The sequence below is a fragment of the Ammospiza nelsoni genome, chromosome 16 (genome assembly GCF_027579445.1).
Source record: "Ammospiza nelsoni isolate bAmmNel1 chromosome 16, bAmmNel1.pri, whole genome shotgun sequence".
NCBI classification, from domain to species: domain Eukaryota; kingdom Metazoa; phylum Chordata; class Aves; order Passeriformes; family Passerellidae; genus Ammospiza; species Ammospiza nelsoni.
Window position 1 is genome coordinate 3799207 of NC_080648.1, and position 13856 is coordinate 3813062.

The 13856-nt window shown below is 40.5% G+C and overlaps 1 protein-coding gene across 9 annotated transcripts in view; it reads right to left on the minus strand.

Moving 5' to 3' along the window:
• ANKHD1 (ankyrin repeat and KH domain containing 1) overlaps positions 1–13856 on the minus strand; it is a 100975-nt gene that overhangs the window by 73203 nt on the left and 13916 nt on the right. For all 9 annotated transcript variants that reach the window (XM_059483804.1, XM_059483803.1, XM_059483802.1 and 6 more), the window contains exon 2: positions 12419–12572. In XM_059483804.1, coding sequence (XP_059339787.1) covers positions 12419–12572 — 154 coding nt within the window. The remainder of the gene's footprint in view (positions 1–12418; positions 12573–13856) is intronic.

The window sequence follows — 13856 nt, forward strand, 5'->3', positions numbered from 1 at the left end:
AGGGAACTCTGACTCTTGAGTTACCTTGTGTTTTAAAGCACAACTGCAATCAGGACAGAAGCAATATTACAGTGAAAACAACTGCCAGCTCTGTCTGAGAATAACTATTTCCACCAGCTTCACTAAATTGTTGGGGTTTGTTCTGGTTTGGTTTTTATTTTTTTAATAGAAAAAGCACTTTACCCATTGGCAACTAAGACCTTCCCAACTTGCTTTTGATTGCAAGAAAATAGAAGATTTGAGAAAGATATTTAAAACACAGTACTAACTTTAATTCAAATCATAAAGGAAAAGAACGGGATTAAACAGTGGTTTATCTATGTGACTCTGAAAAACCTGAATTTCTTTTTGGTGCTTTGCTGAGATTAAATGGGAGTTACACTGGGTATCACAGTTAAAATAGGAGCTTAGCACTTTGTTTAAAATTTTTTTGAATGAACAAGTCAGGGATTTTTTTTCACCCTTAACACAGATAAAAGCCAGCAATACACACCCAGAATAATTTGCCACAGCAGCAAAACCACAGCAAACTACTTGGGGTGCCCAATGTCTTTTCCCTTGCCAGTCCTCCCTTTGTTATCTCCTCCTGCCACAAACCCTCCACACCTTCCACACCAGAGAGTATTCAACTCCATTTTATACTTATAGACTTAAAACAAACGCTCTTCTGGTTGTGTGCTGCTCACCAGCCTTGCTGTGATTAGCTAAGGGAAAACCTCAGCCACGGCCGGAATTGTTCGCCTGCCTTTGTTTGGCTGTGAACAGGACACAGATAAACAGCAGAGTCAGCACATCCCTGAGCTGGGCAGTCACCTGCCCCCAGCCTGCCCAGCAGTGTGAGCACACACATCCCAGAGCACCCCAGAGCATCCCAGCACATCCCAGAGCACCCCAGCACGCATCCCAGTGCACCCCAGTGCACCCCAGAGCATCCCAGCACATCCCAGAGCACCCCAGCACATCCCAGAGCACCCCAGCGCATCCCAGAGCACCCCAGAGCATCCTAGTGCACCCCAGAGCATCCCAGAGCATCCTAGTGCACCCCAGAACACTCCAGAGCATCCCAGTGCACCCCAGAGCACCCGAGCATATCCCAGCGTACCCCAGAGCATCCCAGCGCATCCCAGAGCATCCCAGCACATTCCAGTGCACCCCAGAGCCTCCCAGTGCATCCCAGCGTACCCCAGAGCATCCCACTGCACCCCAGCACATTGCAGTGCACCCCAGAGCATCCCAGCGCACCCCAGCATGCTCCAGTGCATCCCAGCACATCCCAGTGCACCCCAGCACATCCCAGCAGGCTCCAGAGCATCCCAGTGCACTCCAGCATATCCCAGTGCACCTCAGAGCATCCCAGCCCACCCCAGTGCACATCCCAGAGCACTCTAGAGAATCCCACTGCACCCCAGCACTCCAGCACATCCCAGCATAACCCAGCACATCCCAGAGCACTCCAGTCCATCCCTGCACCGAGCACAGGGAGCTGCTGTCACCCACCCAGTGCCCTGCCAGAATCACAGCTCTGCTCAAATTCTGAGCTTTGGACATCAGCTCAGACACTCCTCTATGGCAAGGAAGAGAAGGAAGAATCTGATTGCTTCTGGGTGCTTGTATGAAGTTGTTTTAAACCCCTAAGTCACTCTTGGGGAATTTATTTTAAGCTAAGATTGTAATGCACACAATATTTACCCATACAGCTACAAAGGTGGTGTCCTGGTTTTGCATGGGATGCATTTATGGAAGTGATGCAAACCTGCAAGTGATGGAACTTGCTAAATGATCCAGAAGCAGAACTTATCACCTCTGTAAAGAAAGCTACACATTTTTACTTTGTGCCATCAAATATGGAAATATGTACCATTTATTTAATTATTTTACAGAAAAAATATCACAGCTAATGGTTGGCAATTTTTCTTCATTTCCTGGTTCTTCCTTTCATGGCTTATCAGAGAGAAATGTTTTCTCATTTCAAGTCTGACAATTGCTTGGCTCCAAGAATCTGAAAGATACATGTCAAAGAGCTAAGACTGTTACTAACAAGGGAAGGAGGAACGTGGAAATGGCACTGCCCACTGTGGGAGGATAGGGAGCAAATGAAAACCTCACATATCCCTGAGAAATATCAACAGAAGGAAAAAAATATTAATGCTGAGAAAGGTGCACAGAATTCCTGTTCTTGACTTCTCAGCTCAGTATTTCATATGTCATCCTCTTTAGGGCTTGTGGCCCTTGAAAATAATTACCTTACAGACACTCCCGCCTATTTAGTGGGACAAGGGGTAGACAGCAGATTTACTTTCTGCTTTTTGAGTAACCTAAAGGAAGGGAAAGTATCACACCCCTGTGGAGACTGACTCCAGGATATGACACCCCTGCACAACAGAGATGCAGGAAGGCAAGAACTCAAGTAACCTTTGAGTGCTATTTATAGACAAACAGCCCACTTGAACTCTTCTCAAAGTTTGTGGCAGTCAGGGGCAAACTGAGCCCCAGTGGGCTGCAATTGCCTTCCTGAACCACAAAGCAACTCTGACTCAGTACAGTACCCAGCGACTGACTGGATATAAAGACACTTTAAAATGCTACTACATTTTCAAGCAAAGATCTAAGAGCAAATTGAGTGTCAGTAAAATCACTGAGCTAATTCAGAAGCCCACAGAGTTTTAGCCCCTAGTTTATGCTAATTATGTATGGCAAAGCAAGCCAAAATACTGAGTATTTTCAGAGAGTGATCAAGTGCACCACTTCTTTAAAAAACAATCACCACACTAATGGTGTATAGCATAGACTAGTGTATAAATTGTCTCAAACTGAACATTTGAGAAACTCTTCATGAAACCCTCTTCTCTGCCTAAAATGATCCACAGCCTTTCAGTGTACTGCCATCATTACATACATGCTGCATAACAAAAGACCCTGAAAGGAAAACCTTAAAGAATGCCACAGTAGATTGGAGTACCAAACTACCAAAATCAGGATACTACAGTCTTTAGAAAGAAAATATGGAATTTATTTTACCCAACTTTACCCAATATTGACCCAACTTGAAGAAAGAACACACCCATCTACTGCTAACACCCCTCTACAAGAACATCCCAGGGAGGTCATCCCATCCATTTATTTTTTGCAGCACTCTCTTGCAGTTTTAAAACCAAAAGGGAAGAGATGCATTTTCACCCAGTTCCATGTCTCTGAAGTGCTTCAGATGGGAGTTGATGTCCATCTGAGGTCACAGAATCCAAGATGTGGCACTACACAGAGCAAATTCTACTGAGCTTCTTCAGAGCACTGAGAAGTGCACAGAGAAACTGCAACAAGCAGGAATCCAATGGAGGGAGTTACTTCCAACAGTGAGAATGGAAAAGTCCAGCCAATTAAGGTTCTACCACAGCAAACTTCTCTCACTATTTCCTCCAGGTCTTTGCTCTTAATCTGTGTAAAGACTAGAATAAAGTTGTTCTATCTCTTGCTGTGTCTCTGCTGCTGGGGAGGATGAGGTACTGGGTGCTCTTGCTCTAAGTGAAGGCTGATAGCCAAAAGTACAGCCACAGTGCAAGTTTATCCTTTTCTCATTAGCAAATCTTGCTGCTTTCCCTCCAGAGACTTCCAAAACATGCTGCTTCCTTGGTTTTAGACAAAGCCAGCTGGAAGTCAGGCCAGGTTGGTTAGAACATTCTTGCTACTCAAAAGCCAACTAATTCTTTGAAAGCAAAGACACAATTTTAGCCTTTATAATGATTCTGAGTAGAGGAGGTTTTTTTTAAAAGGACATAGTCAAACACAAATCAGAAAATTAATAATGAAATGCACAAATATGGAATAATTTGTTATAGCTCTTCAGAAAAGTAGTGGTAGATTTAAAGACAAATTCAACTTGCAAACCAAAAGCAAAAGGAAGACAACAAATGGAGATGTATAAACAAAACACAGCTTGCAGGACAGATGAAATAACACTCCTCTCTCCATGCATCAATAGAGCTCAGCTTCAGTAACACCACTCATTTGGGGCAAAAAGTTATGAAGAGCAGAGATCATATACAGAGACTCCAGAGAGAACAAGAACAGATGAAAGTCTGAAGAACATGAGTTAAGGACAGAAAAAGGCTGGATGCTATTTAGAAAAACAATCAAAAACTGAGGGTGATATCAGTCTGCAAATCAGCTCTAAGGATGGCTGCACTGGAACACTGAACATGAGCTGCATTAAACAAGAGTCAGAGCCACCAAAAACCACTCACTGCTTTATTCCATATTTCTTCCTTCCTTCACAAAGCTCTTCCAAAAGAAGCAGCTCAGTGTTCCCTTCACCCTTGAGTTACATATTTCAGTACATAAAACTCAGGACTGGCAGTCCAAAAAACCTTCTGATCCCAAGGACTGCAGTGGGCTTGGCATGCTCTGGAGCTTCCAGCACTGGAGATTCTCTGTCTAACCAGTTCCTAAAGCCACCCAGCAGGAATGGCACAAGCACAGATGAATCTGCCTGAGGAGAAGGCAGAGAAGAAGATAAAACTGAATCTACAGAGATTTTTTTCCAGCCGATGTTTTGACAAACTTTTAAGAAGCTGTGCAGAATTTCAGAGAAAGGTGATGCCTAAATGACAAGTTAACAATTTTTGGTTTGGAAGCAAGTTTTATTACATAGGGGGAAAATTCCCTGAAATCTGCACTGTGCATTTTGCTCCCACTGCAACTACTTTCCTGATGAATATAACCAGGATAACTTTATGCAATGCAATATTTTTTTTATCATATCCTAGTATGTACTGAATCTTCAAGTATTTAAATAATTCATATTCACAAAGAATATAACCTGTCTTTTTGTGCAAGATGTTTAATGTATTACAGCTCATCTTAAATTTAGAGATTTAAGTTCTAGCTTTCAAAGTAAGGCCTGTAAAACAGCATAAAATAATTTATAGCAGGAAAGTAAGATGCTCATACCTCACTGTAAAAAAGCCACTTGTTTCCATAAGTAGAATCAAAGATAAGTGGCAGTATATTTCACATATTTTGTTTTGCACTAATCTCATGAAAACTAGCTTGACTTTCTAGAAATAAGCAGAACTTAATCATTTGTGCTATGCATATACTTTATTACCATTTGTTGTCTTAGAAACTTGCTTATAATTACTTCCTGAACATACAACAGTAACATTTTGTCACAGTTGAGCAAACAATTTTAAAAAATCAACCAATTCATGTGTTACACTGCAAAGTATTGACGACTGTCACAGACATCTTTGCATTAAAATCTTTTGGTTAAGATTTTTCCTGCTGAAACTGAGAAGTTTCAGCAACAAAGTGTAAACAATGGTTATCTGCTGCTGTAGAATGTAACAGGTAGATCCATGATTGGTCTCCTGTGGATGTTTGGATTTACTGACCACTCATGGCAGAGCTGGTCTTGCTCTCTGCTGGGACACAGATCTTTGTTATTCATCTCTTTTCTATTCTTAGCTTAGCTAGCCTTCTGAGAACCTTTCCTTCTATTTCTTTTAGTATAGTTATAATGTAATATATATCACAAAATAATAAATCAAGCCTTCTGAAAATGAGGTCAACATTCTCATCTCTCTCTTCATCCTGCAACCCTTGTGACCACTGTGACAGACGACTCAGTAAATCTCAGTTACTTCTGACACTTTAAAAGACCCCAAATATTTGCTAGGATTACAGAACTGCCAGAAGTGTTACAGACAGATGTGTCACAGCCCACCCCAGGAGGTGTCCCCAGCCCAGCACATGACCCAGAGTGTTTGGGCAGCAATCAGCCCTGCTCCAGAGCAGTGACTCCCCACAGGACACTTCCCCCAGCTCCAGGAGGTGTGGCTCCACATCCACACTCCTGACCTGACCTACCAGTTAGTCCAGTATGGAGCAAGTGCCTGGCACTGGTTACTGCCACCATGTTTGAATATTAAGATACAGAACATTAAAAAAATCCCAAAAAGGGAAATCTGAAAAACTGATTCAGATCCCATCATCTGCACACCTCAAAGCATCCAGCCAATATTCAAACTCTCTTCTGAACATTTCTAAACTGTGATTTTATCACCATGTGCTAAGGAAACTACATGACTGACAAATGCAGACAATAATAAAAAAAAGCAAACACAGATTTCAAGTCAGTGTAATTGAGGTTTTTTTAATAAACTACTAAGACTCTTCTTGCAGAAGATACAAGAGGTTGAGGCTTGTCTACCTCCTCACTCTCTCCTGACACACTTCAGGAGAAGAGTCACTTTCTGGTGAGCTCCAACTTCCAAGAGCAGAAACTGCTTCATTTCCCACAGCTCCAATCTCAGCTCCCCTCCCTCCCAGCTTCCCAAGGACAGCACCACATCCACCTGCTGAGAGGAGGGAGAGACACAGAGCAAAGAGAACTCTGCACTACACAGGATTGGCAATAAAGCACTGCTGCTTTTCTCCTGCCCAAACTCTCCCCACATTCCTTTTGGCTGAAGCTACTCCAAGTACTAATATAAGAAGTAGTCCTGAAATCAATACTGAATGGAAAAAAGTTTTTAAGCAGCAATAATTTGTTTCCCATATTGTAACTAGAGAGCAAAGGGTGTTTCATCTTACAGAAGAATCCAGCTTGCATGAAAAATAAAATACAGTAGAAGGAAAATAGAAAGGAGAAGGTAATAAAAACTATATTCAGAACTGAAAAAATTCTTGTTAAAAGGAGGATTGCACAAATCGTTACTGGTACAATCATGAAACAAATTGTTAATGGTACAATCATGAAGAACTTAGTGATTACTTATTACTACCTCTGACATACTTACACAGATATATATAAATATGTAGGCAACTTGAGAGATTGAGAAGAACCCTAGTAAATTTTTATACTTCCCAAAATAAAACTGGTAAGTTTTTGTCTCCTCTCTTTCCACTCCCCATCCCCTCTGAAGAAAGGTTAAAATCATCTTTGCCAAAGAATTCCAGAAGTAAAGCTTTCAGAGCTGGTAAGGTAACAGCCATCTGATATCTAAAGGCAGCAATTTAAGTGTTATGACAATGAGATTGTTCTTCACAGCAAAATCCATCTGGAAAACAGCTAAAAAATATGAAGCTGCTACATTTAACACACTGTCAAAGCATGGAAGTTAATTTGACTAAGAGCAGGATTAGACTAGACTTTTTCTAATCTAAAAGCCTACTAGAATAGAAAAAATATTTAAATCATGCAAAATCTCAGAGAGATATAATATTAACAATTCAATTACATGCACTCAACTGAGTTTATCCAACTTACTCAAAAGCACAACAAATCTCTGTGTTTCACATACCATATATTCCTTCCCACTCTGAATCTTTAGATGGTAAAGAAAGAAAATGAGTAAATCATTGTAATGTGCCAGTATCTCAAAAGCCAGAAGCTTTGCAGTGAACAAGACAGTGGTGATTGCAGTGGCAGGGCTGCTTTGATCCCTAAAGAAACACCTACAGTGGAGCCTGTTCAAACTGTCCTAGTGAAAACTGTTTCCCTTATTTGGTCTGTACCCCATGCCCATGTAACACCAAGTATTTAGATCAGATCAAATTATGGTGAAAAGCCTTTCTTGGTTTACAGTTGCATTAACTGGACTAAGGTAAGATTTTGGCCATGTTGAAGGAGGTTTAACACACTTCAAATTTGATATTACAACGTTTTTACAATAAAGTTACATCTTTGCTCCAATTCCAGCAATCCTCTTTGATTCCCCCCAAAAAGATCCTGCTTCTCTTTATTTCAAAACACCAATACAATCTAGATATGCATTTGCTGTATTCCAAAAGCACAGAGTGCAACCAATAAAATGACAAACAGGAATCTGTTTCCTGCAGACCCCCACTTGTATAGTTTCAAGTGGAGCTTGGACAACCCTTCAGACATTAAGTTCCTAATGCCCACCCTCATTTAAATCACAGCTTAGTTACTCATCAGCCCTAAGAAAAGAAACACCAAGTTCACACATGAATCTTATTCATCATAAATATGAATCAAAGAACATGATCAAAGAATTTCTAGCCCAGTCTCTGTCACTTTCTGAGGATTCCCTCAGATGCAGGATGAAAGCAAGCTGTGCCTCTCTGGCACTGTTCTTTTAGACCACAGCTCACTCCCTGGTAACCCCTGCTGTTAGTGAATAATGAATGGGTTAGATCACATCACAAGAGGAAAAAAAAGCAGGTTTGGTCAATAGGTTGGCAAGTGAGTAAACAGAAATATAAATATACAGGGGAAAGCACTCAATTCCACCATTGCTGAATCCATTCTAACCTTTCAGTTTATCCTAAAGCAGGCAGTTTCATCTGGGCTCATTCATATTGTGATCTGTATTCTGCATTTCTGCAATGCAGTGATCACTTCCACTTTCTGCCTTTCCCAGCTCCAAAATACACAACCTATTCCCCCCACCACCCTAGCAGCTTTTCCAAAGAGCAGTATCAGGCCCTCATGCCTGAATGAACTACTAAAATTCACAGGTATAAACAAAAACATTATTAGAACTCAAGTTCTCTTTCACCATTTACACTACAATTAATCCCTCAAAGTCCCAAAAACACCAAACCATTTGTGAGGGTCTCTAGCTACCTTTAATACTGCATTTCATCAGAAAAGAAGGATAACTGCTCACTGTTTGAACATAAGAATGGACTATTCACATGTTTCATTAAACAAACCTTTGGCTCAACATTCTCCCTCTCAAAATATTTTCCTCACAAGCCTCTTTGCAAACAATAGTGGGAGTCCTGAAGAACTCACTGCTTGCAGAACTACTCCCTGTGTAGATAAAGGAACATCATGTCCCCCAAAGGCAGCTGAAGTTTCTCTACCACTTTCTTCTGCATCTTTTTTTTGATGCTTCATTGTCAGACTGTTTCAACATTCAGATTGAGAAGGAACACACTTAAAATCTCTGCTGGAAGGGACACAGGCACTCAAGCTATTTCCTCAAGTCAAGAAGCAGTTCAGTAACACCCTATTTCACTTCCCAGAAAACTCAGCCAAACCATGCTGAAACACTATCAACAGGGTATTTTAACTGCAGGGATTAACATTTTGACATTTCACAACTTTCTGTAGAAATCTGTGCTTTTGCTGCAGTATACACCAAATAGGGACCCAGGATTTTTATTGGGCCATGTGCCTGAACCAACACCTTTCCTATCCTCAAAAAACAACGTGCAGAAAGACACTGCACAACACAGGAGAGTCATTTCCCCCTCCTGATGCCAATACAAGTTGGGAACAGAAAATGAAACTGGTTTAACCTGTTGGAATTATCCCACTTTGCCCTTTCACCAACACATCTTGAGGACCCACAAAGAATTCACCAAGAAGAACAAGAGCTTTCAAAACTCAAACTATTCATTCCCAGTAGCAAAGAGCTCTCATCTCCAGCTGTCAAATTCTGCCCCTTAAAAGGGCATTTGACACTTTCTTTCTGAAGATCCACACAAGAATCATGACTCTTCAGAGCTGAAACATTATTTTAAGAAATCCACAGTACCCTAATTAACAGTGGAGAGAAATGTTTCTAGTGCAGAACATGACTCCACTCTCAGAATACTAATAATCTGTTTAATTACAGCTTGAAAAATGGAAACATCCTCCAAGCAGGATGGTTCTCATTCCATAGGTTATTTTACCTATAAATCCCTTCTCTGCTAATAGGAGTTAAACTGAAGGAAGATATACCAGACTTTGTTTAGGTTAAAACTTGCCAAACAACACAATTCAGTTGTTTTAAATTATCTTCAGTTTCTGAAGGTGGAAACAATTGATATTTACAATGGTCTCTTGGTCTTCAGATTGTAGAACTAATTTTTTTGAAATAATACAAACATTGACAGCTGTTTAAAGGTAGTTGTTCATTAATAAAGTGCCTGCTTTTTCACAGAATAAAGTATAGTTGTCTAAAGTGAAGCTAATCTGGCAGGTTTTTAGAGAAAAACAAGAAATCTTTGGATGCACATGGATATGTACATGTGTGTAATTGCTGCTATGCCAAGGGGGGTGAGACACAACCCTCTTGCTGGAAATTTGGCTTAAGGCTCTCACCTTCAACATCCACAATCCTTGAAACAGAATAAGCAAGTCAAACAAGCAAGTGAAAAAATATCCAGCACTCTCATGGTGGGTAAATACAACCTACAGAAACATCTTCAAGCAGTTCAAATAACCTCTGGCTTCTTGTGCAGCAGCTCTCAAATCAAGACAGCTCCTCACAAACAAAACACAGCCCCTACAAATCACACAGTACACAATGGCTGAAAAGCACTTCTGCACAAGTACTTTGAAGAACAATATCCCACGTGGCTGCAGTTGCTAGAACTCACCTTCCTGAGCTAATAAACAACAGGGCCATGTGAGATTGGAGCATTAAAGGATTCAAGAAGAATGAGCAAAACTTGTTTGGCAAGTCACACTCATTAGGATCCTAATGACACATCCACAAGCCTGGCACGTGAGAAACCCTAAGGAATCCAAGACACTGAACACAAAATTGATTTTTTTCTAGGCTGTAAGGTGGAATCAAGCCTCTCACAGGGGGATCATCACAACCAAGGCTGGAAACTACAGACAAGGCTTTAAATGTGTTTGAGCCATAGTTCTGCCTCCTACTTTTCCAAGCCATCCTTAATGCTGAGGACTGAACTGTAACTAAAAGAACAGCAGATATCACTTGTTTTTACCAAACTGTAAAAGAATACAAACATCCAACACTAGGTTGCCATGATGGAAGCCTAGAAGCTCACTCAGGGTTAAAAAGGGTATTTTCAGCCAAACCAGCCAGATAAATCCAGTGAAGATATTAGAACACCTCCCAAAACCACTAACTTCTTTTTCAATCACTGTCAAATTATGGCTTTTATTAATGAACTACCAGATTCACAGCATCTTCTTTAGGTTAGCCTGTTATTTTTAGTATTCCAATCCACAGTGGGAAACAGAAGTACAGCTTAACTAGAGAACTTTCCCCAGAGTATTTTCACTCTTCTGATCTCACACATTCATCAAGTGACATTAATTTTGTCCAGTCTTTCTAGAGAGGAAGTCCTCAAACAAAGGCACTCCTTTTTTTATTTGCTCTTCTTTCCAGATTCCTTCCTCTCTGCTCATGTACTTGGGGAAAACCAAGACATGGAAACCTCTGCTAAAAAACAAATTATGTAATCCTGGGGACAAATACCAAACTAGTGCTTAGAAATCTGAGTTCAGCATTCTCAAAGGTGCTACAAGCAGCAAAGGCACCTCCTGGATATGCCAAATACTGTGAGATCTCTGTGAGCACTGCAGCCCCAGCATTGCCCCATAATACCAGCAATTTATAAAGCCAGAAATAGGCTTTGGGACACAGCAGCCACCAGGTATATGAGAGGAACTGATTTGCATTTTTAAAACTGCTTAAAAAGGGAGCAAATTATTCAAATTCCCTCAGTGCATGCAGTATCCCAGGAACAGCCTGTCTTCCCCACAAAACAAAGTTTGGTCCTCAAGAGTGACAGCAGATAGGCTGCTGCACTTTCCTGCTAACAAAAGCTGTGCTGTGTTCTAAATTGGGTTTTTTCAAATCCAAAATGCAAAGAGAACCCAGATCCCAAATCTCTGCCACTTTTGCTTTCTTAGAATAAAGTTCTCCTTTAAGACTGTACACAGTTTAGCATCTACACACCTGCAAATAAGTGCTATTTTATGTAGCTCCTTACGTGTTCCAAAGTAAGGTGTGAAAGCTCCAATTTTAGCACACCACTACAAATCTGAGTGTACACCCATGATGATCAAATGTGATTTGTTTCAAAGCAGGGGGTTTATATCTTTTTGTCCTTGGAATTTTGAAACTAACAAATAATTTCCAAATCCCTGACAAACATCCCAGTGACAAATTGTAGGAGGATTTGAATTAATCAAGCTTTCACTCTTGAGCTAAATGCAGAAGGGACTATGTTCATCAGGTCTGTTCCAAACCAGGAATGTTTAATATGTATTTTCCAACAGTGATACCTCAGAACTACGGAATGCAAAAATGCTTTTGCGAAAGTTAAAACAGAGAAAAATGTATTTTGCCTGTAAATTTCTGGAGTAATGAATTAATAATTATATACTGACCAAAGCAGCAGGAAAAATGTCATTTTAGCAAGTCTACTTCCTTGTATTTTCTCCTCATTAATTCTCCCTCTTGTAACATATTTAATCTCAATTATATGAAATACCAATTAATTCAAATTAATTTTTCTAACTCTGTATGTACAGAAAGAGTGCACTAAGCAACCTGCAACACTTGTAATAGTTATGAGCTTCTTTTCCATGTTCTGCTCATTATGGGAAATTCCCAGACTCCTGAACATTTCACTAGTGTCAAAGTTTATATGCTGCCAGATCTGTGTATAAATCAGAAAAAGAACTAGACAAGGGAAGTACCTGCTGCCTCCAGTAAGGCTTCAAGTCTTGCTTGTGTTTCTGGATCCACAGTTCTCAAGTCCGCACCTTCTGCAGCACTCGATAAGAACAGCTCCGATGTGGTTTTGAGCACTGGGTTATCAAGATCTTCTTGGTCCAAAATAAATGATTCGACCTGTTTGCAAAGTTAGAAAAACCAATTTTACCATTTTTGAAGCTTTAAAGTAAATCTAAAATATTACCCTAAAAAAATCCCACTAAAATAATCTAACTGTACTATCATAATTGTGTTTTAACTGCCAACAACAAAGAACGAAACTACAGAAAACATCTGGTCAACTGACTGAAGAGGTAGTTAAAGTCACAAAATACAAAAACCCTGCATAAAAAAATTATTGCAAAAATTACAATTTCAAACACTCAACTGAGATAAAATACAGAATTAGTGTTATGCATGTTTGCACAGTTAACCACCCAAGCAGGCAGACACAAGAAGCTGGAACATCTTTGTCACCAGAAGCTCATCTACCGTGTTATTAATAAAAGCCACCAGTAATGATTGTGGTACAGCTGGACCTATCTGAGTGCCAGGGAAAGATGGAATGTTTTCCCTAGATGCTTTTAATTTCTCTTTTAAAAGTCATTTCAACAGAGGTAGCACAAAGATTTTGTTTATTTTGAGCAGGAACAAAAGAATTGACCAAAACTCAACAGCAAAACATCTGTTTCCAAGCTGGCACTCAGCATTACCCCAGGCTGCTCTGCTTTCTGGACAAGAAGAGATCTGCAGCAGGATTAGGCAGGCAGGTATTCCAACCAAGCAGCAATAATGCTGTCCCACCAGTGCCCCACGTGACCTCCAAACACAAGCCCATGGAATTACTCAACATAACACACTGCAGTTTTATGACAGCTTGCCAGAGTAAACAAGGAGGATACCTGACTCACACTCTAAAGAGAGCACAGCTACATTTCAGAATCTCCCAAGCTCAGACATAATTTCCTCTATTTTCAGGAGTATTTTAAGACAAAAACATTATTTCATAATTAGATGTTGTCTGTTATCTGTACCAACACTATTGGTGCCTTAGATTTGCTGCAGAAATGAGACATTCCTGTTATTCAGCCACTGCTGCCCTCTCCCACTTCATACCCCAGTGTCATCTCCCTTTCTCAGTCTTCCCCAAAATACTTCCCCTATTTTTCTCTCCCCAGCAGAAAACTACCACCTCGTTTTCCCCTGGAAAGGGAAAATTTATACTTTAAAAAAAAAATCAAATCAGGCCATCTGCAAATTCATTAAGTGCTCCATTGTGTGAACAACAGGATCTGGGAGCAGCACAGAGCTCTGCTATTCAAGAGCAACTTGGGTTCGTTCATTTCTTCCCCTTTTTGATATGGAAATGGCTGTAACACTATCCCTGGTGTCCCAGCCAGCCCTGTGTGCCAGGGAAATGCT